The following is a 26,604-nucleotide window of genomic DNA, read 5'->3' as shown; positions in this document are numbered from 1 at the left end:
ACCTACCACCTCTTATAGTTGGCGCCCAACGTGGGGCGTATCATACTAGATATTAATAATTGTATTACAATTTATATTTTATGACAACATATACCAGTGGTATAGTATCCTTTTGTAAACCTGTTAAATTTTATTTGATCATACAGTATTTGATCGTATAGTAGAGACCAGACCTCCGGCCTAACTAACCGAAGTTATTAAAATAAGACTGTTTTAGGCACGGTGAACATACTTTCGCTTACCATAAACGGCAAATTAAAGCTTACTGTCAGCAGTTGTTGTAGTTGTGAAATATTGACACTATCTGTATTTGACACAAAGATATTTTTAATTAAAAAATAAAACAATACTGAAATAAAATACATAAAGAAATAAAAACCTTCTTCTTTTTATGTATATATAAATCTGTCTGTTTTTCAATGTGCCTCCAGTAAGTTGTCGTTCTATAGTTTTCGTGGTCTTCCTACTGATCGTCTTTCTATTGGAGAACCGTCTCTTGCTATCTTTACTACTCTATTTTTGTTGTAATTTGTAAACAGAAAGTTTTAAACTCAACAAATGACTTTTTACTTTAGGCACGAATTCACAAACAAACCCCTCTTTAAAGAAATAAGAGTCCATCATAGCCGATTTCTGCGACAGGTAGTACACTGGAAGTTTTCACAGTCCAACTTTTTGAATTCTTTAGGTTTTGCTGACTGTACAACTTTTTTCCAATTTGTTCGGTCTTTCATCAACCTAGGGTCAAATGGAATGTTCATTTTCCGGAGATCTGTTTGGATGTTATCTCTCCATCGCATTCTGGGATGTCCGAGTGGTCTTTTGCCTGTGGGAATCTCCTCCCATACCAGTTTTACAAGTCTCTCGTTATGCAGTCTGTGCACGTGGCCTGTCCATCTTAGTCGCTGTGATTTAATTTCTTGGACAATATCGGCGTCATTGAAGAGTGCCTTTAATTCGATATTGGTTCTGATCTTATACTGGTTTGTGTCATGGTGAGGTCCGAAAATTTTTCTAAGTATTTTTTGTTCAAAGCGTCTGAGCTTTTCTTCGTTTGCTTTGGTTATGGTCCACGTGTCGCATCCGTATGTTATTACAGGTATGACGATGGATTTATAGATTTTGATAACAAAAAGTGGTAATTTATATGTACCTGAAGCATTGGAACAGAAAGCCACTGTGATCCTTTCCTTGTTTACCATAAAACTAGGAGGAAACTTTTATTGTTAGCAATAAAATAAACTACTAAGTTATTGTCAGAAATAATTTGCTCTAGTTTGTAGGTTCAAGTTTAAGGTTTGGAGTAGCCTTAAGTTTAGTGTGTAGGATAACCGACTTTTCTTGTAAAATTAGGCCACTAATTGGTGTTCCTCTTCAACGCAAAAACGCTTCTTGCAAAAACCAAACCCATGATGCAAAAAGCATCATTTACTAACTTATTTTTAGGTTTTTTTAAAGTGTATCAAAATGCAAGAACTTTATCCGCTTCTACCTGCTTCCAAAGTCTCTTTATGGCTTCCAAGATCTATACAACTACTTTGAATCGATTCACCTTTGTCTAGGCGCTCTAGTGCACTGTATGACAAGCTAGATGAGGACCTCTTTGGTCAGGGATATGGGATCTCAATGAAAAAGTTCCATGGGTACCCCTCATACGAAATACCACTAGACAAAAAGCTTGAGGTAACACGAGGGCTTTTTCCGTCCGTCACATGGCATGGAGTATGGAGGAACGAGGGAGCTAAAAGGGCCGTATCCATTACCATATATGAATTGGTCGATATATTGGATGCATTCAAGACACGTAGGTTCCCGGACTAGACCAGATACCGCCCGAAGCGGTGAAGGGTCCAGGACGCGCGGAATCTGTTGTGCGAGAGGATGCGAGGATGGATCGACGACACCATTGAGAGATCAGAAGGCCTATCCCCAAGACAATTCGCATTCTGCAAAGGAAAGAACACAAGTGACGCAATTTTCAGTGTAATCGAGGCATTGCACAACATTGGGGACGAACAGCGCTGGGAGGCTCTGCTGCTTTTCGATGTTAGAAATGCATTTAACACTCTGCAGTGGAAAGAGGCGATGCAGAAATTAGAAGAGAGGAGTGTCCGTACTTTCTGCTGAATGTGATGGCGGAATATCTTTCCAAGAGAAAGATCATCTTCAGTAACAGAACCCTGTTACTGTGAGAGAGATGATCTTAAGCACGACGGGAAGTAAGGAGGGATGAAACATTGTACATAATTACATTCGAACAGTAATTAAAAAGAAAGAAGAAGAAGAAAAACACCAGACGGACCAAAGATAGAGATAAGATATAGACAAGAGAAGAGAGTGCTCCGAAGTGTCGTCAGCCTTACAGCGGGCATCCCGCTTTTAGAGTACGGTACGTTCGACAGTCAACTGCGCACAAGTAAAAGAGTGCTTTAAGTCGTTCTTCCATTGTCACAAAAGTACGCTTACGTTTAGCACTCATAATGAAAGTACTGTACACACACAACACAGTAACAGCACAGTATGCAACAACTCAATATGTACAAAAACGTTTTCACTCACGTAATGGATCACAACGTACGATGTGTCTGCACTCAATCTAGCACCGAAAGCAACTACGAGTTAACGTTTCCGTGGCTAGATAAACATGTTACGACCTGTCCGTTCGCTTACAATGTAATCATACTCAGGTGTCCAACCGAACCATCCGGCGGCCAAGCCAAAACAAGCCGAACGGGAGGAAGTCTACTGTTATTCTTATTTTGAAATATGTAATTCTATATACTAGATAAAAATAAGATTGATTTTATTTGTTTTAACCACACAATATTGACGAGTTTTACCACCGAATTCGTTCATTCGAATTAGAATTAGATTCAAGATAAGTTGTATATATATATATAAAAAAAAAATACAATTACAAAAACTATTAAAATTTGTTAAAATCGAAGAATTACTCAACATTACCATACAGTCGACACTTTCCTTAACCTGCTGTTTTATTCTTTATAGAAAAATCTAGTCGATTTTAAATTTCAATTTTTATCCTTAGCTCTTTCTTCTCTATTTCTATCTAAAGGTATAGTACATAAAATTTGGCAGTCATTTAGTTGTGAACAATTTCACAAGAGGTGTGTAACGTCCATTTTTTTCAGTTCGAAAAATTTACAAATTCCAGAAATTCGTGAAATCATGGTTTACAATCGATGATTAAACAAAAAAAGCTGTTGGATTTGTATTTTTACAATAAAACAGAAATAACTATTGAGTATTTGAGTACCTTAAGAGTATTTTGACCATACTTAAAAAAATATGAACTAAAACTGATAATTAAAAGAAAGAACGAAAAAAGAAATGAACACAGTTCGGACCATCGGTGCATTTCCTAACCAAAGAATCCTCTCAACGGTATGAAGTAGTCTACGAGTACGAGATTTTTTTTATAAAACAGAAGACGAGCATGTTTAGATGAGTACGGGTTTAAAGAAGAAGAAGATAGTTAAACACTTTAGATATGTTATTGATATCTTCCTGAAAATAACCGAAAAATAAAAAACTAGTTCATACTTTTTACCATTGTTGCCTTTAACTTTTTGTTTGTATAAAATGTATGTCAAATATCACCGGGCATAAAGGAAGAAGCTACGTTGATATAAAAACTACTAATCACATAGTAATATTTTAAAAAATAATAAAACCCAAGGGCATCTAATACTGACGCGAAAGTTGGAATTTACTAATTAGCTCAAACATTTTACTAAAATAAATATATTGTAGTAAAAATACAAATCCAACTAGCCGCATAAATTTCTCACACTTATAATCATCTGGTTCTGTTTTGATAATAATCACTGCGTTCCCATTTAATAAAATATCAGTAAAAAATTGAATAGTTTTTATATATCGACTGGTAAACCATTTTACCCTCAAAACACACAATATGCACCAACTTGGGACACTCAACAATGTTTTTCTTCCAATTTAAAATTCACTAAAATCGTTTTTAAATGTTTATACAAGAGTTATTTAGCCGCCTTTACACAATGTACTGCACAAGAGCTTGCACGATTTGGTAAGGCAGCCTGTTTTGTTGTTAAATAATACTCTCTCTATTCCTTTCATTTTCTTCTTCTGCTAGACTGCTTGACGACCTAAAACAAAAATTAAATTAATAAATTAGAAGACGTAAAGTTATAATTATTATAATACAAAGTTAAAATTGGTACAAAACAGAAAAAAAAAACAGAAAATCAGAATAAGAAACTATAAAAAAATCAATAAAAAATAAACATGTAGCACAGGTGAAGAACTAACAACAAAAAAAGCTAGAATCAAATGGCTAACATAACATACAGACGAAGACAAAGAAAATTATGAAAAATTAAAAGAAAACCCGATAAGAATATTAATAGATATATTTAACCCGATAAAGTAAAGAAAATGGTAGATGTTTAGATTCAAGAAATAGAACCGGAAAAAACAAAATCAAGGATTGCATAATCAATTCTTACCTTGAACCACATATCTGCATTTCAATTTCTGCTAACCTATTCTCAAGTTCCCATTGTTGCTGATTCAACTTAATGCTCATCGCGGCGTTTTCTGACTCTACGGTTTGTAAACGCTCTCTCAAGCGTTTTATTTCAGTTTCGAGCGCTTCGTGTGATCCGAGCGCAGGACTGGTTGCACCTGAAGCTGAAACTAAATGAGTCATGCTGTCGCATTGTAGAGTTGTACCTGAAATAGACAAATCTATTAATTCAGGAAGATAGCTTGAAGTTTGATCTTAAAGAGATTAAATTAACGTTCTTTTTTTTTTAATTCTATTAGTTAAAGTCATTATAAAAGTCTGTTAGAAAAATACTCGTTAGATTGCCAGCAATGTTTGTCATTTGAAGTAGGTTATCAGCTGACTGAGAATCTTTGTCATTTTCGTTGGGACACTTTACTTTATATGAATATATGCATAAATATACTTATATATATATATATATATATATATATATATATATATATATATATATACATAAAATATAGTATACGAAAGGATATAGTCATAACATTCCACGATTTAGAAAAAGCGTTTGACACCGTAAAACATGACGCAGTGATAAAAATGCTACACAACGCTAACATTGACGAGAAAGATATAAGAGTTATCCAGAATCTCTACTGGAATCAAAAAGCACGAGTGAGACTGAACAAATCAACCAACACAGAAGAATTTGAAATTTTAAGAGGGGTGCGACAGGGCTAATCTCTATGTAGAGAACATTTTTGCAGAGGCACTGGAAGGCTCTGAGTGTGGAATAAAGGTAAACGGGTTCCCGATAAATAACATTCGTTACGCCGACGACACCGCGATAATAACAGACAACGAACATGATATACTTCTTCTTCAGGTTCTTTCTCCTATCGGAGGCTGGAAATCATCATCGCTATTTTAATTTTACATGATATACAGTTGATGTTAAATTAAATAAACACCGTAGGAAAAATATATGACTTGAAGATAAATATATGACTGCAAGTAGATAATGCTCCAATCGATCAAGTGAAAACATTTAAATCCTTGGGAATGATGATCAATGTCCAATGGGATCCTCAACAAGAAATAAAATGCCGTACCGAACAAGTAAGATAAGCTTTTATCAAATTTAAACCGCTACTATGTAACCGCAATCTTTCCTTCAATCTCCGCTACAGGATAGTTAAATGCTACATATGGTCCATATTGTTATACGGCATGGAAACATGGACGTTAAGAGTACCTTCCATTAATAAGTTGGAGGCCTTCGAAATGTGGAAGTTGCTAAGTATTTTCCGCATACCATGGACAGATAGGGTGAAAAACGAAGAAATCTTAAGAAAGGCAAATACTGAGAGAGAGAGAGCTACTCAATTTGATCAAGGATCAAATTGGATACTTCGGCCATATTCTGAGAGGAAATACGCAATCCCTCAACTAATAATCCAGGAAAAGATTGAAGGCAAGAGAGGAGCAGGTCGCAAATAAATGTCGTGGCTACGAAACATAAAGAACTAGACAGGCATAAATAACACTAGCGATCTTTTGCATGCCACAAAAGACAGATATCTGGTCTTAAGATAATTTGCCAACGCACTATAGGTGCACGGCAGTATAAGAAGAAGAAGATAATATATATACATTTCGTATATGTATGTATATAAATTGTTTTAATTGGGACCGGAAGATGTACTCAAGCTCTTCAATGTCTTGTTCTTTCTCGTGCATTTCTATAAGGTTATCTATTATTAGCTTCTGATTGTGGGAATTCAACAGTTCTTTAACGTCATCACTATCAACTTCTAAATTTATTTGCTGGGCGATATCAAGAACTTCTTTAATAACATTAATAACTTCATCATGCTCTGGCATCAATTCCATTTCAGTGCCAGTGAAGAAAAAAAGGACACATTTTTTTTTCAGACGCCATTCAACGTTTTTTGTGAAACTTCGTTCCAAGATTGTCCAATGATTGTCACTGCATCTAACACGTTGAATTGTTTCCAAAAGTCTTTAACAGAGAGATTTTCGTTTTTTCTTATAACTTCATACATATGTGCAAATGATCGTCTGGTATAATAAGCCTTGAATGCTTTAATGATTCCCTGATTCATCGGCTGAAGTAAACTGGTTGTATTAGGTAGCAAAAATTCAACTTTCACACGTGGGTCAAAACTAGTTAAAGTTGCAGGAGGATGACCTGGAGCGTTGTCGATAATTAGCATCACTTTAAATGGAATTTGTTTAGATTGACAATAACAATTGTTTAGATTGATTCGATTCAGGTAGGAAATGATGACCAAACCAATCCTCAAAAAGGGAAGCTGTCGCCCAAGCTTTACAATTAGACGTCCAAATTACAGGCAAGCTAGATTTAGATTTATTTTTTAGTGCTCTTGGATTTTCTAAGCGATAAAATAAGAGTGTTTTTAACTTGCAATCACCAGCTACATTTGACCCCACTATCACTGTCAATCGATCTTTGGCAGCCTTAAAATCTGGAAAATTTTTCTATGCACGTACGATGAAAGTTCTCTTAGGCATCTTCTTCCAAAACAGGCCAGTCTCATCTACATTGAATATGGTTTGTTTGGTGTAGCCACATTCATATATTATGGCTTTTAATTTCTGTGGATAACAATAAGCAGCCTCTTTATTAGCATTTGTCGCTTCTCCGCTTTCTGCAATGCTATGCCAATTACAGCGACTTTTGGCCACAGCCAATTACATCAACCATAATTTTAACACTGTCTTCATTTGGATAATACCATGACGTTTACATACGATGGTGGAATTTAAAGATTGTGCAGTTTTCACAGCTTCGAGAATTTTTTCCTTGCCCTTTATAATTGTTCTGATCGTTGATTCCGATAGATCAAACTTCTTCGATAGTTCACAAAATTTCATTTTTGATTCAAAATCTGTAATTACGTTAAATATACATTCCAAAGATAACGTACAAAACAAAACTGTAAATAAGAAATACCTAATACAAAATAAATGTACTGATTTCGTGCGAAAAGTCGAAACATGTACTTTGTATGAGCAATAATGTGTGGGCGGTAATTCTATCTACCTACTCGATAATCGAACGATTGTGTGGCACTCAGAGGACGAATCGACAAGATTTAAAAATCGTGTAACTCTGGATTCGCGTAAGTCGGGGTAGCGTAAGTCGAGGTATTACTGTATATATAAACGGGAAGATCACGAATATCACAAAAAATACGGCTATAATACACTTGTAAGGAAGAACCAGCAAGGCCTAATTCCCTTAGTGAAGCAGAATTTTGAAAGTGAAACTGAACTATAGTGTTCATAGATTTTAGAAATACATACATATACATTTTCCAAATCAAAACCAAACAGAGCAATTCCAATCCTGTTTGCTGAGCTACTTAACTCGGTATAGAAACAAACAGCGACCAAACGGATTGACGTTTGCATATTTTATTCCCGTGTCCCGCCGCTTACACAATTTCAAAATCCTTTTGCTGTTTTAGTGAAAAATTCAGGAAGCCCACTGCGGCGGTCAGCTCTGGCACGTTTTTCTATGAATAACAGAAAACCTTACGATTTATTTCATTTGTTATAGTGAGATTATGTGTATGTGGGTTAGAGCTTTTCGATTATTGATGAAAGTGGGAAAAGGCTCAGGATTTTTTGGGCTATCTTTTAGTATATCTCTAGTACAGTTAATTCTTGTTTTAAAAATTAACAATGTCATCTATAAATATATGATAGTAATCATCAATATCTCTCTTTGCTTTTATCCTTAGGCAGGGTCGGCATGCATAAACAGACATGTCCTACCTAAATCTCTGGCGCCAAGTTTTCTTCGGTTTTCCGCACCTACTGATTCCAGAAACTTGTAACTCCTTTTAAAGCTTTAGTGATACTTCTTTCTATTAAATATTGACAGCTGTCACCCTCATTTTGAGCATGGCCGACATTTAAATAGCGATGAGTTATAGAAGAAATTTTGAAATGGTTTATAGCGTACTGATACCTTCAAATTAGGTACTTGGTTTTTCCTGGGCTACCACAATTGTACCAAATGAGTAAAATATGAATTTTAAATAATTAGAATCGGATTTTATAGATGTTTGTTCCAAATACATCAGCAGGCACGAACCAATTTCTATGACACCTTTACTGCCTTCTCCTTCGTGCCAAACATAGCAGTGCACATTTCCCACTCTCTTTTTCTGAAGTTCATATATAGAGAAATGATATGTTGATAGCTTAGATTTATAATAGAAAGCGGAAACGTTTCCTTTTGGTGGCGCTAGAGCAGCTTGTAGGTCAAAACAAGATCTTTTTGTTTTGAAAATTCCCTTTGTCAAGTGTTTTTAGCTCCCGGCTTAAGTTTTTTTTCTTATGATGGTTAATATAGGCATCTTCTAGGGCTATTTTTTCTTCACTGCTCGAATTTTTGTATTGTTCACAATACTGACGTTGATCTTTTTTGGGAGAAAAGAATGCATATATAATTAAAAAGTTTACTATATAAACCAATTTTTACAAATTCATCATTGTCTCTTTGGCAATCAGCTTTATAATCATTATACAGATCTGTCCATGTTTTGCTTCCTTTTATATATTTTTATGAGGTACTACTACGACAATAGTGGCTCTTCATTGTCGGAATTAAAGAAAGGTGTGTACGAACCCTGTTCATAGTTTCGTTTCAAAATGTTTTATGCATGGTATGTTTACCTCTTTGATCGATGCTTATAAAGCCACTTTCCGCCTTCCCAATAAAAGTTCGAATACATATACATCTATTAGTAACTCCAACGGTGGATATAAAAAATCTTTTACACATTATTTTTTTCTGATCAGGGTTTTTTAAATAGAATACATGATTATAATGGCTTGATGTGTCACCTTTATCTGCATATCAATCATCATCATCATAACTGCCTCGATAACCCTTTTTGGGTCTTGGCCTGTTCCAGGATTCTTCTCCATTCTGATCTGTGTCGTGCTTTTTTTCTCCAGTTTTTATTTTTAAGGTTGTTATATCATTTTCTATTTGTTCTAAGTATCTCAATTTTGGTCTTCCTCTTGTTCTTTTTCCTACTGGCATCTGTTTGAATATTTTGTTTGGTATTTTGCCTTCTTCCATTCTTTCTACATGTCCTATCCAACGCAGCCGTCCTATTTTAATGAATGTTATAATATCCGGATCAGGGTATATTTTGTATATTTCAGAGTTGTATCTTCTTCGCCATATTCCGTTTTCTTTTGTGCCCTTATATATGTGTCGCAAGATTTTTCTTTCGAAGGTGGCTAACAACGTTTCTTCTCTTTTAGTGAGTGTCAAGGTTTCTGAGACATATGTGAGTACCGGTCTTATTAGGGTTTTATATATTTGGCATTTTGTTTTTCTTGCGACGTTATCTGATCTGAGTTGCCTAATTAAGCCATGGTAACATTTATTTGCAATAAATCTCACCTCTTCACTTCCTCCGTAACGTTATTATCAGACGTGACTAGGGATCCCAAGTATATAAAGTTTTTTACCCCCTCTATGTTGTATTCTCCTATTGTTATATTTTGTGGCTGCCTTATTTCTGCGTTTTTACTTACCTGTATAAATTTTGTTTTGGTCTGATTGATTTTAAGACCACTATTTTGTGCAGCTCGTTCTATTTGGTTGTATGCCTCTATCATTTCTCTTCTTGATCTTGCGATTATGTCAGCATCATCTGCAAATGCTAGTATTTGCACGCTTTTATTAATAGTTGTTCCTCGTGTATTGATTGTTGTGTCCCTCAGTATTTTCTCGAGTACGATGTTGAACAAGATGCATGATAGAGCGTCTCCCTGGCGTAGTCCCTTTTTCACATCTATTGTTTCCGTTAATTCATTTTGTATCCGGATTCTACTTTTTACTTTTGGAGATTCTTTTATCAGTTCTATTAGTTGTGTTGGTATATTAAATTCTTTCATTGCTTTTATTAAGAATTTCGGTTTATATTGTCATATGCGCTTTCAAAGTCTATGAAGAGATGATGTGTGTCTATGTTATATTCACTTGTTTTTTCGAGGATCTGTCGCAGAACAAATATCTGGTCTATTGTTGACTTCTGTCTGCATATCAATATGTTTGTTTAATTATAGACACGGATCTCAGAATATAACTTCGTTGTTCATTTATATTTCCCATTGACCAATATTTTTCAAAGATCTGTGTTCTTTCTTGTAACGTGAATGTTTCATCACATTTCAGTCTACATAGATTGCAAGATGGACCTAAACTGCGAGCCTGTACAACCGTTACCGTTAACATTGGTGTGTTTTTGGAAGGGAATTTCCAAGAAACTTTCTGACATTTCTTTTCCATTAGGCCGGCCAAGCCTTCCTTTTCCTACTTTTAGGTTTATTAATCGTCACATCTTCTGGTACTTTCACTCTCCACATTTTAATCAGAGACTTCTGTAAATATAGAAGATACATCATTATCATTCACGTAATGAGGGTCTGCATCAGAACTAAAATGGGTTTATTTTTTGTTTAAACAGGTAGATGTAATCAAAAAATCGTCCAAAGTTTTCTACTAAATCGATTATTTGGAATTACACATTAAAATAATATTGATATTATTACTTAAGTTACTCCTGCTCGAGATAGGATTAATTCACTTCTTTTCTGACAACCCTTTGAATCTGACATTTTTAAAACAATAAATTTATTTCTATTATTTAATGTGACGCAACTCCAACATTCTTACTGATACAGTTTGAAAATATCCAAAATTGTCCGCTATAGTGGCACAACTTAAAAGTGCCGGTGCTCAAAAAGGAAATTGTATTTTCTCCACAACAAATAAGTTCGATTCAAAAACAATTCAATCTGAATAACAATAACTTTTTGATTTTTAACTAAATCTTTTTGATTAATATTTTCTGATCAAAGTCTGTTACGCGGTTAGAATGAAAATTCGATCTGCTCATGTTTTCTCGAGTTCGTTGAGGCTCGCGTTCATAATCTCCCACTCGTCTCGAATTTTCATTCTGTCATACTTCAGTTTTCAGAGACGAAAACGCCACTGAACCTCTACAAATCAAAAGAACAAACATAATTTTGCTGAGAATGTCAATTTTGGCACATTTGGTACTTTTCTTGTTTAAACTATTTTTTTCTACGGAGTACAGATTTTTGGTAAATCGATGTTTTTCGTTCTTCCTCCTATGTGGTGGGTTTTAGGAGGAAGCCCGTGGGTAGGAGTGGCAAACTTTTTTGCATCTCTTTTGAGGTATCAAGATTGACATTCTCAGCAAAATTCAGCTTGCTCGTCTCTCTTTTAGAGATCAAATCTCTGATGAATGCACTAATGTACTAATATTAATATCACCTGATCTTTGATGGGATCCCGTCACGTGATGGCTCCTAGCACTTCTTCCACTACTTGTCGAAATAGCTCCTGGAGAATCCGGAGTGTGCTGCCTGGAAGGTGAGCTTATAAGGGATCTGGGATAAGCTGGGGTCAAGCTTGATAATACGGGAGGTATCCACATATCTTCTAGTGCCACTTTGCCGCGAGATTCCACCAATCCTGGCGTTGATTGACTTCTACCCATAGCAGCTAGAAAAATATTTATATTTGAACATTATTTTGAAAAAATAAAGGCAAATATTGAGCACAATTGTAATAATCAAATCTTGCCCAAGTATTTTCGCTTTCTACAGCATCATCAGGGGCATTTCGTCAAATTTGGGCTATCCAGAAAGCGCAGAATGTAATAAACATGAAATTAAACCTAAATTGTACATAACACTACACTAGAACAAGGACAAACAGTTTAAAATTATTTAAAAAGATTCTAAGCTACATTCTTGTCGGCAACAGGAGAGAGAATGGTCACCATTATTTTGGAAATGCTTTTCGTCACTTCATACTCCTTGACTGAGATTAGTCCTCCATTTAGCATTTTGTGATGTTGTAATCGGAGAGATTGTTGCATTTCAACATCCTGTAATCCACCTATGATTGCCTGTATACCAATTTGTTCCAGAAAATCTTTAGGTACCTAAGAGTACGCCAAATACAATAATCTCTTAATATTATCATTAAATTCATGCAAGCTTTTGTTACGTATTTGATATCGAACATTCAGCTGACTTCGGAAAACCTGCTTTAGATACTACTGGCTATATCTTGTATCTACAGCTTTAACGAGAGTGCTATAACCGGGTGCATCTTGGGGAAGAAATCAAAAGACGGTTGCGTCTTCGGTGCCTGTCCTCGAAGTGACACTACCAAGAAAACTGCCGTTTCTATCTAAGTCCAGACATGATAATCACGCATTATGTTGTTTAGTTGTACTTAAATCTTGTTTATTTAAGCATTGTTTGAATAAACGAAAGCAACATATTTAGCTGCTGAAAAGAGCAGACTAACTGCTTGCATTTGGTTGCATTCTTGAAAATAGCTTTCACGAATTTCGAGCTCAGGTATAAGAGTTTGTTTTGTTTTTTTACAGTTTTGGTGTTGGATGGGTATTATATAGTCGTATGCATATCTGGACCTCTTAAATTGCATGACTGGAATATCTTCAATATACAAGTCAAATAAAATCGGTGCTTTTGTTTAGGAAATCAGAGAAAAATAGATCTAGCCATGTTTATGCATATTTTCCACAGTGTATCATAAATTGTGGAAGAATGCCATCAACACTAAATATTTTTGTGTTTTAGGTCTCCGATTGCGATTTATATTACTTTATTTGTAAATGGTAACGAGTATTCCATCACTTGGTCCAGCAGGAACTGTTTTAAGAGACTACTTAATTTATTTCTTGATGAGGTGTTATTTTCTTGTTGAGGTCTTGGGGTTTCTTTGTTGATTAGACGTTTAAGTCATTTATGAAAATTTTGAGTTTATTCTGATAGTCGTCGTTTGTGTTCAGGTCTATTGGTTGATGCCTACTAGCTTGTGGAGAAGGGTCGACGCTTTTCGACGATGTTTTGAAATCCAGGGATTCAACAATATCATATCATTTTTTACAACATGCATTGTCAGTAAGTCAATTAGTTCATCAGGAATCTCCTGACTTCTCTTTTCGAGCAATTCCTGCATCACTCTTCCCAGAGTTACATTCATTTTGATACCCTCTGGCTGTATGCTTCTTGGATCTGCTTATAAAAGCTCCAATAAATCTAAGTTTTTTAAATTGCCCAGTTAGTTTTTTTGCAGGTTTCATCTTGGATGAAGAAGTGTGGATACTATTATCATAGTGGTGCCACTTTCAATAAAATTGGGGCGGTGTTGACTTCCGAGAAAGTTTGAGAGAACTTTTCGTGATGCTGACAGTTCTCTACTTTTTTTTCGTTAATGACAACTATCAATAGATCTACCTACTCATATTCTTGTTTCCAAGTAGACAACCTGAAGGAGTCCCGTTCCTTAGAATCAAATATAATATATAAGTTATGCTCATCGTACACCTAACCAGGTTAAGTACTTAGTATAGCTTTGTGTATTTTCAGTCACAATATCTAATTTATCTTGAGTTAGGGTAGTGGGACAGACGTTTCTTTTCAGCTTCTTTTTTTTATCTTTGACGTTTTTTTTTCTTCTTGTTGTTTTTCGTCAGCCTTCTTTTTTTTTGGACATTTCTCTTTAGCTCCTTTTTCTTCTCTTCGACGTTATTCTATTACGGCAATCATATCTCTATCTTAGTCTCGCTCCTTGTTTGGATCATACAAATTCTCAAAAATAATTTCTTTCACTCAATCGCACTTCTGACAGCAATTGTTACGTTTTTCTGTGGGTTCAGAGAATAAGTGAAGAAAACGTGATTTAACTAACTTTATTTTAACTCCAAAAAACTTACTTAATCAAACATAACATAAATCATAATTGCACTAATAGTTATCAAGTACAAGTAGACGAAATAGCCAGCGGAGGGAGGGCAGCAGTATCTATGCGATAATACGAAATTCCAGAAGATGACCGATAAAGAGATGAATTCGGCTTCTCAAATTACTCTACACCAGGACCACAATTAGAGATGACACAACAATATTTAAAGTCTTTGGTTACTTTTAGAACATATATAGATTTATGTGGATATAATGTAAAAAAATTCATAAAGGTTATTTAAGGTCAAAACATAATTTTCACGTCATTCCGCATGATGACTAGGTTATAACCGAGTTATAATACGATTTTTTTCTCGATGGTTCTATATAATGATTGAAGATTGAAGTCTGAGATCAATGTGCTGTAATGAAGGGCAAGGTTTAATAATGAAAATGCACCAAGAAGTATTGTTCTATAAGTAATCGTATTGTTTTATTTCAAAACGATATTTACTCTATAAACATGTAGAAAATGTACACTAGTGAGTAAAAAGCGTATTCAAACGTTTTTAAGTCATGTTATTTAATACAGTTTTAGTAGAACCTTACCTTATCTGTGCTTTTACCTTCACATACATATATTATACATTGGACATATAAAATTACCAATCTCCTTACCTTTCTCTAATGGCGCTCTCTTGTATTTCTCCAGCCTCTTCACAGCTATCGCTTCCAGACGGACCCTAGCAGCGGGATACTCTTTAAGGACGTCCCACATATCCTTTTTACTAAGGACGAAAAGGTCGCTGTATCCCACCGACCTGACACTCGCCGTCCTCCTATTACCTACAACATTAATCAGACAAAATGTATTCAGATCCCTTCGGCGGTTGTTGGTAGGTCCAAAGATCGAAAGAATCAAAAAGGGGCAGTTTGGATGCACAAGCATTTATGTTTTTGTAAGATTAAAAAGGGTTTTACTTGAAGCACTAACAAGTTTTCTACATTTTAGGGTAAACATAATATTTAAAGGCGCAGATACAGGTAGTTATAAGTGAGGCTTTTTTGTAAATTTGTTGTTATAGGGAACGTTTAACAGATATTAAGACGATAATATCAGTAGTTGTACCAAATCAGTTTATTATATTACTAATTAAAAAAAAATTCAAAATTTTATTCAACATAATTTTTATTTATTACAAATACGAGTATGATAACTCTTTAATAAGTAATTTTACGAAAAAAAGTCATTCTTCATAAAAAGTTCTGCATCGTCTATAACCTAAGATGCAATTATCAGATAGTACATTTTTTCAATATTCTAAGAGGTACGTCAAAAAACATGAATCTTGTAAACGAATAAAAAATTAATTTGGAAGGATGTCTTCGTCTTCTTCTTTTGGTGCTTATTTTTATCTTCTTTCTCTCTTTTGGTGCTTATTCGTTTCGAATATGGACGATCATTATGGCTCTAATTATTTATAACTGATGCTTTAAATAAATTAGTTGTTGTTGTCAAGAACCATTTCCTCAGGTTTTTTACCCATGATAGTCTTCTTCTCTCAATTACATCACTTCTATTTCTTTCCCCATTCTTTGTAGTACAGTCTCGTTGGTTATCTTGTCTGTCCATGATATCTTTAGGATTCTTCTATATAGCTACATCTCGAAGGCTTCAAGTTTTTTCTCCATCGCTTCATTGAGTGTCCAGGATTCAATTCCGTAGTATAATATCGAGAATATATAACATCGTAGAAGCCTTACTTTTATCTTCAGATTGAGGTTGTGGCTTTTAAAGAGTTTGGCCATGTTGTTGAATGCACTCCTAGCCTTTTCTATTCTACATTTTACTTCTTATGAGTGATCCCATTGTTCGTTTACTATTGTTCCAAGATAGGTAAACTGTTTTACTCGGTCCACTGGTGTATTCTTGATAAGCAGTTGGACGTCCCTAATTTTATTTTTGCCGATGACCATAAATTTAGTTTTTGATATGTTTACTTGTAGTCCAAATCTTTCACTTACTTCATTTACTTTATTTATTAGTTGCTGTAAACTGTTTAAAGTATCTGCAAAAATAACGGTATCATCTGCATAGGGGATGTTGTTTAGGCGTTCTCCATTTAAAAGGATTTTATGTTGGCAATTTTCCAAAGCTTCACTAAATATTTCCTGTGAATATAGGTTGAATAATATATGTGAAAGTATACATCCTTGTCTAACACCTCCCAGAATCTGGATCGCTTGCGTCGGTTTATCTTCAAAATTTGTTCTTATTGTGGCTGAATGGTTCTTTTAGTGCGTGTAGGATCTCATTAGACTTATTAGTCTATATTCTCCGCACTTTTTCGCTCCATATTTCTTTGGTAACATAATAAATTCTGATTGCCTATGTCATAAGTATTGTTGAAGATTTTACATAGTATTTTTAAAGATTCATCATCAAGAAGTTTAAGAAATTCAGACTGTACTCCGTCTGGTCCTGAAGTTCTCCCTTCTTTTAATGATATGGCTGTTCTTATTTCTGCCACTAGTATAGGTGCTTTTGTTTCCGTAGGAATTGGGCATTATCTTCTCATCAAAAAATAAATTTTATATGTAATTTACCCAGCTATAATCAATACTCTCTTTGTCTACGATTACCTCTCCGTTGTCATTAACAAGTTTACTTATATTGAAATCGTCGTGTTTACTTTGTACAATTTCAATTTCTTGGCTTTCTCCAGTTCTTTCTGTTTGGCTTCTCTTATCTTTTTTCTGTATATCTCGTTGTAATGTTTTATACATAGAGTCATTGTTCTTGTTTTCCTTCTTTCTTCCACCAGCTGCAGAATCTCTGTCGTCATCCATGTCTTATTTTTACCTTCTTAGTTCTTCATAAAATTGTCGTCTATCGTTTTATTAAGGGATTCTATCTTCTCTTCTGTGCTTTCCGTTGTGTTATCAATTTCTTTGAATTTTCTATTTGTTTCTATTGTTTTGCTAACTATTTCTTTTACTTCACTACATTTTAGCTTTCTCAAGTCTTGTTTTTTTACAGTTTTTCCGCGTGTTTCCTTCAACTTGGTTCTATACACGCCCACTAAAGGATTGTGGTCAGATTAAATATCAGGTTTTAACACTGTTGAAACTATTTCGATATCTTTTGTTAACAAGTATACAGTCTATTTGGTTTCCTATAACAACGTCTTCTCCGTTGTCTCTAGGTGATTTCCATGTATATCGGCGTCTAGGTGGTAGTTTGTAGAAGGATGTAATAGAGCTTTTTATGAAGAATACCATGTCGTAAAATTAAGAATTAAAGAGTTATCGTATTTGTAATCAATATAAATGATGTTTGTTATCGGTAATTTGAGATTTGCAAACATTTTTTTCAATTAGTAGGATGTAATTGCATATTAAAACGTAGTTTTTAATACCAAACAACTTTTAATAATGATAATTTTCGATATTGTGAAATATAAAAGTATACTTTACTCCTGAGTGAAATTTATATTTTTTGACAAACGTCGTATACGGTTTAAAAACATTAATATCTAATGGCTGTATTTTCAGTTTCAGATCATGCAGAACTTTTTATAAAGAATAACTTATTAATATATATATATATATATATATATTTATATATATATATATATATATATATTTATATATATATATATTTATATATATGTATATATATTTATATGTATGTTTATATATATATATATATATATATATATATATATATATATATATATATACAAACAACACAGTTTATTAGGGTTGCAGTCAGAAAATTGGCCGGGATGTTAATGAAACACTCTTATGACTTTTCGTCTAGCTTTCGGAATCGTTTTGTTCCTTTTTCAAGACTCTATAATAAGAAAAAAGTGTCATAAGAGTGTTTCATTAACATCCCGGCCAATTTTCTGACTGCAACCCTAATAAACTGTGTTGTTTGTTTATATTGACAGTCACTAATATCCAGTAATTCTTGTATATATATATATATATATATATATATATATATATATATATATATATAATGAAAGAGAAGGTAGATATTTCCATGATTTACCAAAAATAAAATTTTATTGTCTCGTTTTTTGATATACCATATAAAATATTTTAAATATTCATTTATAAGTAATATTTTGGTAGATTAATCAAAAACAACATCGAATCAGAAATTTCAAACCTAAAAAATAAGTGTACTCCGGAGTCAGAGTAACCAAAGAAATAAAAGAAACATAAAACAGCGCAGAGACCACGAATATGCCGCATCGTCGAAAAACATTTCTAGAATTAGGAATATGTAACCAGATAATAACAATCTCGGGAAGGGAAAAATTGCCAGAAAAGAAAAATACAGCTACACTTTACTTTGAGAGAAAAACTCGAACAACTCGGAGTTTTCGAGATACATTACAACGTGCATGGGATGATACAATAATACAAGGATTGAATATACATTATTAAATGGGGGTGTATGTGAAATAATTATTTTTTATGTGAAGCCACTATTATAGTGAATTATTTTCGCTTGATAGTCCGGCCAATATAAACATTCTAAACATTAATGAAGTAAACAAATTTGGTTTTTGATATTTTGTAAAAAAATTCTTGTAATAATTTAATTTCATTTGACTAATTAACATTGACAATTCAGACATATAATAAATATTTTAAAGTTCTGGGTCGGCTTTATTGAAAGATAGTTCATTCAATCCCGAAGTGGATACAAACTGCCTACAATGGAGAGACGTGGAAGAAGGAAGAGGAGGTCTATGTCCAAAATTGGACGGCAAGGGCTGTATAGATAGATAGATAGTTCATTCAATACTTGTTAATTATACTTGAAATTAAACTTAGTGTTCGGTTAATTTTTCGGGGAAGTTTATGTCTAGTTGGTTCCTAAAAAACCTGATACGACTGTTAAAGCGTATTTTGTAGAAAATTGAGCAGTGTATTTTGAAGGATTGTAGCATTTGTAAATTTCTTCAAATCCCCTAGTATATGTAATATATTGAAATCCCCTTATATATGTTTAAAAATCGAAGAATATTTTTAATGTTTCTCAATTCCTATCTTACAAGTTAAAATACGCAAAAAGTATTTTCAATTCCTGCTTATGTCGGCTAGAATTAATATAAACCATTTTAAAGTTGTTTATTTATTTAGCAGCTGCGCATTTTGCTCGATATTCTTTGATTTAAGCCGCCCGATGTACTACGTTTTCAAATTAATAATCTACGTCTTAATTTTCGTTGTGTTTTGTTTATTATAGCGTTTTGTTTATTCTAGCTTATGCGATCGATTTTTGGAGATAATTTCGTAACTCTCGCAGGAGCCACTGTCAAAGACAGTTGGTGTCCGTGTTAGTCCGAATTTTCTTCAGATTCGTAAATGTGTTTTTATTGTTTCTTTTATTATGGAAAATAAGTAGTTTTGTGGCAGTTTTACAGTTAAAAGGAGGTTTGAAATGTAGGCGATAATGAGCAGATGTATTTGGTTAGTCGGAGCTACGATAATTCCAGTTTTTTAAGAAGCCGAGTCAAAGGTGTGTTCCAGTACCCCAACTTTCAACCTTAGATTTGTATTCGTCCTAATTAAGAAGTCCAGTTTACAACTTAATGAGTGATTGTGACATCCAGGTAACTTTTATTGTTTGTTTAATTTTCAAGTAAAGACAGACATTTTTTTAGAACAATAATTGCTTTCGTAACAATTTAAATTTTTGTTTTTAAAAAAAAATTGTAAATTTAAGGTTTTAACTTTAGCTGTCATTTTAATTGTTATTTTAAAATAATGTTAATTTATGACAGCTCGTTTTAGTATTTTTGATATTGATTTGTTTTGTTTTTTTTTTAAAAGGTAAACCTCCATGCAATTTTGTAAGTTTATGTAGTATCTCCAACTCCTGGAGTTTGTAAACAGATAGGACACATATAAGTGTTTCTCTGTATTTTTGTAATTTGTAACTATTAATATAGTGTTTTATATTGTCTATTTTGTGTAACTGTTTGTGACAAGACACAATAAATGTTAAATTTTGTTTTCTTAACATTTTGTTTATTCTTTTTTAACTAACCCTTTTTTGAGTTTCCATTTGAAAAAGATATGTTTTGCATTTTAAATAATTATTTTGATAGTTACAACTAACTGTTGTAATGGTTATAATTAGGCACCTCGAAGTGGCGCTCTTTATAAATTACTAGAGGTGTTTCCTGTTTCTTTTTGTTTTATTTGTCCCAAGAGATTTATGACTCTTTGTTTTATTTTTCTGTAGTTACCCCAATCCAAACCCCTTGATGATATTTACTTATCCACGACCCCAGCTCTCCTAACAAACCCTGATTGCCGTTCGCACAAGTAGCGTTTATTTTGCTTACCCTATCTTTGCCCCCAGTAATTTCTATCCCCAATCTTCTACCCCTTACAATAATACCCCATGTGGTAGGCAAAATATCTACGTTACAGGATAAATACTTATTATATACATACAGTCACTGTCACTGCCAAATCTTAAAATTTGTCAGATAACTTATTCTGGTCCCTCTCAAAAAATGGCCCCACATGCTAGGAAAGAACGAAAAGCAGGAATTGTAACGAAATTTGAAGATGGTTGGTCACTATCTGCCGTAGCGAACCATTTTAACGTAAGCAGAACACTAGTTTTTAATAACAATAAAAGATAGTGAGAACAAGAAACTCTCGCAAGAAAGCAAGGTTCTGGAACACCAAAAATATCTACCGCTCATGAAGATCGTACGCCTTTGGATAGATTAGAACAGAATCCTTTTCAAAATCAAGATTTTTGGGACAGGTTAATATTCACAGATGAGAAAATTTTTCAATCTTCTAAAAAGAGCAAAATTGGGGTGTATAGACCATATAATAATATATTTTATCTTCTATATGTTGATAGATATCAAGCAGCTGGTCATTTTAGCGCCAATGTATGGAAAGGATTTCATTTAGAGGAATGGGGATAGTATAGCGTATTGATGACAGATGATGGCAGACTTATCTGAATATTCTAGAAAACATCATGTTTCCCAGTATAGAACAGTTGTATCCAGAAAATAATATTATCCTCCAACAAGATAGCTGTCGTGTTCTCACTGCAAATATAATAAACCAGTGGCTTCAGAATAACAACATCGAAACCTTACCATGGCCTAGTCCAGACCAGTCCAGATTTAAACCCAATCGAGAATGTGTGGGAGGTTATTATAAAACGGTTGTATCGGCATAATTTTATACCTCAAAACGCTGAAGAGCTGTGGCGTGGTATACAACAGGTTTGGGAAGAGCTCTCTGAAGAAGACAGTTTCATAGTTACTTTCACGGAGATGGACTGAAGACTACAAGCTGTTATTAATGCTAATGCTTTTTACATACCTAATTGTAACGAATATTTTTGCATACCACGTAGGGTATTATTATGTGGGTTGAAAATTGGGGACAGAAATTACGGGGCTAGAGATAGGGCAAGTAAAATACACGAAACTGTTGCGAACGGCGCTCAGGGTTTATTTGGAGAAACTGGGTCGTGGATAAGTGAATGAAACAATGGGATTGGATTGGGCAACTACAAAAATGAAACAAAGGGGTACTTACAAGAATCTCCTGGACAAATTGGTAAACAAAACACAAGAAGGTCCTCTGGCTATTTGAAACAGGGACGCCGCTTCGAGGAACTTCCTGCTGGATGAAAGAAAAGGTTCTTACGTCCTAAAAAACACAAGAACAAGAGTTAGAATTTTTTTAAAAATAAATAGACAAAATGGTTTAGGGAAAAAAATTAAACATTTATTGTTATCTCACCACAAACAGTTACAAATATAGATAATACAAAAATATCAAAAACAGACTTACTATGTCCTATTTCTCATATATTAATAGTTACAAAAAATAAATACAATAACAAAGAGAAACACTTTGTCCTATCTGTTTACAAACTCTAGTAGTTAAAGATACTACAAAAAAACTGGGCTATAATTTGTAGCAGAAATAAATCATTACAATTAAAAAATTATCCTTTTAAATAAAACTATGCGTAGTGGTTAACCTTTTTCTAAAAAAAAAACAAAACAAAAATCTCAAATATGATTAGATATTTACCAGATGTCAAAAATAATAAAGCTAACTGTCATAGGTCAAAACTAAATCTTAAATCGAGAACAAATAAAATTACAGCTAAGCCACGCCCTATGATCTACAATTTTAATTATTACTATGTTTTAAATTTTTATAAAAGCAAATTATTATTAAAAATGTTTATTCTTCCTTTAAAAATCAAACACAAAAGTAACCTTGACTTCACTAAAATTACTTTAAATTTTCTGGGGTTAGAAACTGGAACTCAAACTCTCTGTCACTCGAACAAATTCATCTCCATACTATGAAAAGTATTTTGAAACGGCTTCTTAATATTAGGACAAATACCTACAAATTTGAGGTTGAAATTGGCGGCACTGGATACAAACCTCAGACTCGGCTTCTTAAAAAACAGGAAAATGGAACATGTGGATATCTTAAGTTGTTGTAGGGGACACAAATCTCTTAGATACTTAAAAATATAGAAACAGTGATTACTCTTCCAAAACTGCTACATTACATAGAGTATCATCCACTATTTTTTAACAAATTTGCCGGTCTTTTCCTACTAAATTAAACAAGTCTGCTCATTATAGCCACCCTTTCAAACCTCCTCTGTAACTACACATACTGCACAATTAACTGCCACTACACACTAGATTTCCACGAAAAGAAACGAATAACGAAAAAACATTACAAATTCGACGTAATATTTGAACTAACCTGAAGCCATCGTCTTTGATAACGGCCTCAGCGAAAGTGTCGTAATTATCTTTTCCGCAAAACCTTCTCAGCGATCTAAAAAGATGTTTATTTAAAACGCAATATCGAACGGCTTTCGACCAAAGAAAATATCAAAGAAATACGCGTTTGTATATAAACAAACTGTAAAATGGTTTATATCAACTCGGCGACGCAAAGAGGAATTGAAAGAATATTTTTCGGTATTTTAACATATACGAGGGGATTTCAATATATACCAAGGAATTTTAAAATGCTACAAAATTTAGTACTGGTCTTCCAGACCCTTGCTTCCTTTCGAGATTTTCTTGTTTGCTTTATTTTTTATTAGAAAGATTGTGGTTCTGCTTATGTTAAAATGTTTTGCTGCCTCTGATAGTGCCTAGTTATCTTTTAATTTAGTTACAATTATTGCTTTAATATATTATATAAAGCCGTTTGTTTTATTCGTTAATAATAATAAAAATAATAACAACAACCTTATTTTATGTAAAAACTATCATTTATATACTCTTTATAAAATACAGGATTTCAAAATATTATCAAAATTTAGACCTTAATAATTATTACAATTTATGAAATAACATATATGTACTTAATCAATTGTGTGTTGTTTGTTTGTTTATTTTATTATTTGTCTGTCATAATAAATATAATATATTATCAGACCAATCAAATACACTGCTCAAAATGATCAAATTTTATTAACAGTCGTATCAGTTTTTTTAGAAACCAGCTGTACGTATATTAAATACTTGTATACAGTGATGAGTGTCTTACCACCCGGCTTTTTAACGTAAGAGATAGAAAGCACAGTTACCTTGTGAAATAAAAAGAGATGTAACTAGTAAAGGTAAGAAATAATCGATAGAAACCTATAATTTACATTACATTATATTACCACTATCGATAGTCTCACACCTTTAGACGTTAGATTCGAGCTAAATCACATTGGTCATAATTATTATGAGTAACGTCGAATGTGTGACGTATTTCCACGCATAAAGTAAAAACTGATTGACAACAATAAAGCAAAAATGTGAATAAAATAATTTAATTAATAGTGATTATTTAATCTAAAGTTTTAAATTATTAACCAAGAATAATTTCTACTATGATTTGAAGAGTTTCATACACTCTTGTCACGGAATAATTATAAATCCTTCGTGGATTAGTGGTAAGAATTCGACATTGCGGTACAGACATCGCAGAAGATTAGAGTTCAAAATCCACATGTGGTTTTCTTTTTTTTTTTTTAATAATTTGAAATTATGCAAAGATCGTTTTGCTTTGAATCACTAAACAAAACTAAACAAAAACTAAAGTTAAAACAAAAAATCTTATTGACAAAACAGTATCGTCGTACTTTCGAAAATAAAGTAAAAACTTTTAAAGAATGTTTAAATAAGTAAAAATTCTACAAAAATAAAAAAATATCCGTGGCCACTAATCAATCGATTAGGAAAAGTCGCACTGAGATATTCACTGACGATGCGAGAATTACGTGCAGGACAACCATCGTGTTGAAACCATATGGAATCGAAAGGTATTGGTAAATTACAAAAGGGCTGGGACAATTTCATTTTGCAGAAGTTCCAAGTATTTCCGCCCAGTCAACATACCGTCTATAAAAAATGGACCAATGACATAATTCCCTATTATGCCTCCCCAAACATTTACTTTTCGAAAACGCTGGGTACGAGCGACATAAATCTGACGAGGATTTCCTCGAGATCAATACCTAGCATTGATTGAATTGTGACTCCATTGAGTGAGTGACAAACTGTGTTTCCATTGCAGTTTGACAAAATTCTAAACGTCTATATTGATCCCCAGGGAATTGTTCGTTGGATTTATGAAGTTTATAGGGACGGTATCGATGTCTTTACAAAATTTCACCTACTCTAAATCTTGGAATTCCACATTGTTCTCCGAGACGAAGGTGTTAATTGGGTAGGATTTTGCTCAATACTTGTACAAATCAAAATGTCCCTTAGTTCCAAATCTGGATTTACCTCCCTTCGTCTGCGAACTCCTCTTGGGTCGAACACGGATCCATAAGTAAAAAAATTACGTATAATAGACTGAATTGTTGATCGTGCTGGAACCGGCCTATTTGGAAACATATTTACAAATTGTTGTCTAATCATGTTGTCTGATAATCCATTCACATGCCAGACAACAATTTGCACTTTTTCCTCGACTGTTAAAATCCTTTTCACGAATTGTTTTTTCAATAAAAAGTTTGTGTTTACCGTAAAAAACACTTCTCGATGTGTTATTATTTGATAACTTGAAGGCTTGATGATTTGGTTAGCTATAAAGCAGGTAGCTGTTTGCGCGCATCCATTCCAATGTCGTCAGTTATTTTGAAAATCATTACCTGTACAGAGGAATTGATATTAACACTGAGAATTTAGTGATGGATTTGACATTAAACAGTCTTCAATGGATTATTTTCCATTCACAACTGAAGACTGTAAAACTGGAATTGAATGTGAAATATTTTGTATTTCTATTTTATAAAATTGGAATAAGAATAAATTGTAAATAATGAGTTTTTCGAAAACTTGTTACCTAATATGTATCATATTTTCTATTATTTTTGATTGAGTAAAACAAAAATTTTACCCTTGGTGTGAATTGAATCCCAGTCTTCTTATCAATAGACAACGTCTCTAACTATTACGCCAACTCGACATACAACAATTGTTTTCGGACTGAACATACCTATTTAGTTTAGTCAAATATTTCAGTTGAGTTATTTTTATTATTAAATAAACTTAAAGATTTATAATTTAAAATCGCTACTAATTAATGTTTTTTACTATAATATATCTTAATATATTTAATCATTTATTCTAACATCAGAAATTATTAAAATAAAATATTTTCGAGGTCATCCGTATAATTATGACTGAAGTCAAATAGATACGTCTAATAACTAGCCTTATCTCGTACTATCTCACAACTTAATCTGTCTTCTATCCTTTCCGCTATTTTGCCGGGTGGTAAGACACTCATCACTGTATAGTATATAATTGGTGAAAAATATAATATATAACAGTAATGAGCTTTAGATCGTCATAACCTTTGGATATAAAATATAAAATACAATATGAATTTAAAAACGTAGTTATTTTATTTGACGAGTTATAAGAATTTTTCTTGCGGATTAACACATCCCTTAACATTTTCTAGAACGTACGTTCTCGTACGTTCTTACAACGTTTAGAGTCCGTGTTTTCATTTAATCATCGAAGCAATCTTTATTCCCTTTGCTGTTCGCCTCATTAGGCACATTATATAATGTGCCCACATTATAAATATACCAACCATACATCGATATATTATAGGCTCTCCCTTTTTCCGCGATCTTGGCACATGTTCAATACGTTTATCTTTTCTTTATTCGCCGCCAAAATTAATTTAATGAAAAA

At 33.3% G+C, this 26,604-nt stretch overlaps 1 protein-coding gene across 1 annotated transcript in view; it reads right to left on the bottom strand.

Moving 5' to 3' along the window:
- Positions 1-3,402: 3,402 nt before the first annotated feature.
- LOC140441555 (uncharacterized) overlaps positions 3,403-26,604 on the bottom strand; it is a 789,370-nt gene continuing 766,168 nt past the window's right edge. The window contains exons 11-14 of the mRNA XM_072532358.1: positions 15,017-15,184; positions 11,889-12,119; positions 4,509-4,734; positions 3,403-4,148 (exon numbers count right to left, since the gene is read on the bottom strand). Of these exons, the coding sequence (XP_072388459.1) occupies positions 4,091-4,148; positions 4,509-4,734; positions 11,889-12,119; positions 15,017-15,184 (683 nt within the window). The 3' untranslated portion in view covers positions 3,403-4,090. The remainder of the gene's footprint in view (positions 4,149-4,508; positions 4,735-11,888; positions 12,120-15,016; positions 15,185-26,604) is intronic.

This window comes from Diabrotica undecimpunctata, chromosome 1 (assembly GCF_040954645.1).
Source record: "Diabrotica undecimpunctata isolate CICGRU chromosome 1, icDiaUnde3, whole genome shotgun sequence".
In the NCBI taxonomy this organism is placed as follows: Eukaryota; Metazoa; Arthropoda; class Insecta; order Coleoptera; family Chrysomelidae; genus Diabrotica; species Diabrotica undecimpunctata.
Note: the sequence above shows the minus strand (reverse complement) of the source record. Positions and strands in the feature narration are given on the sequence as shown.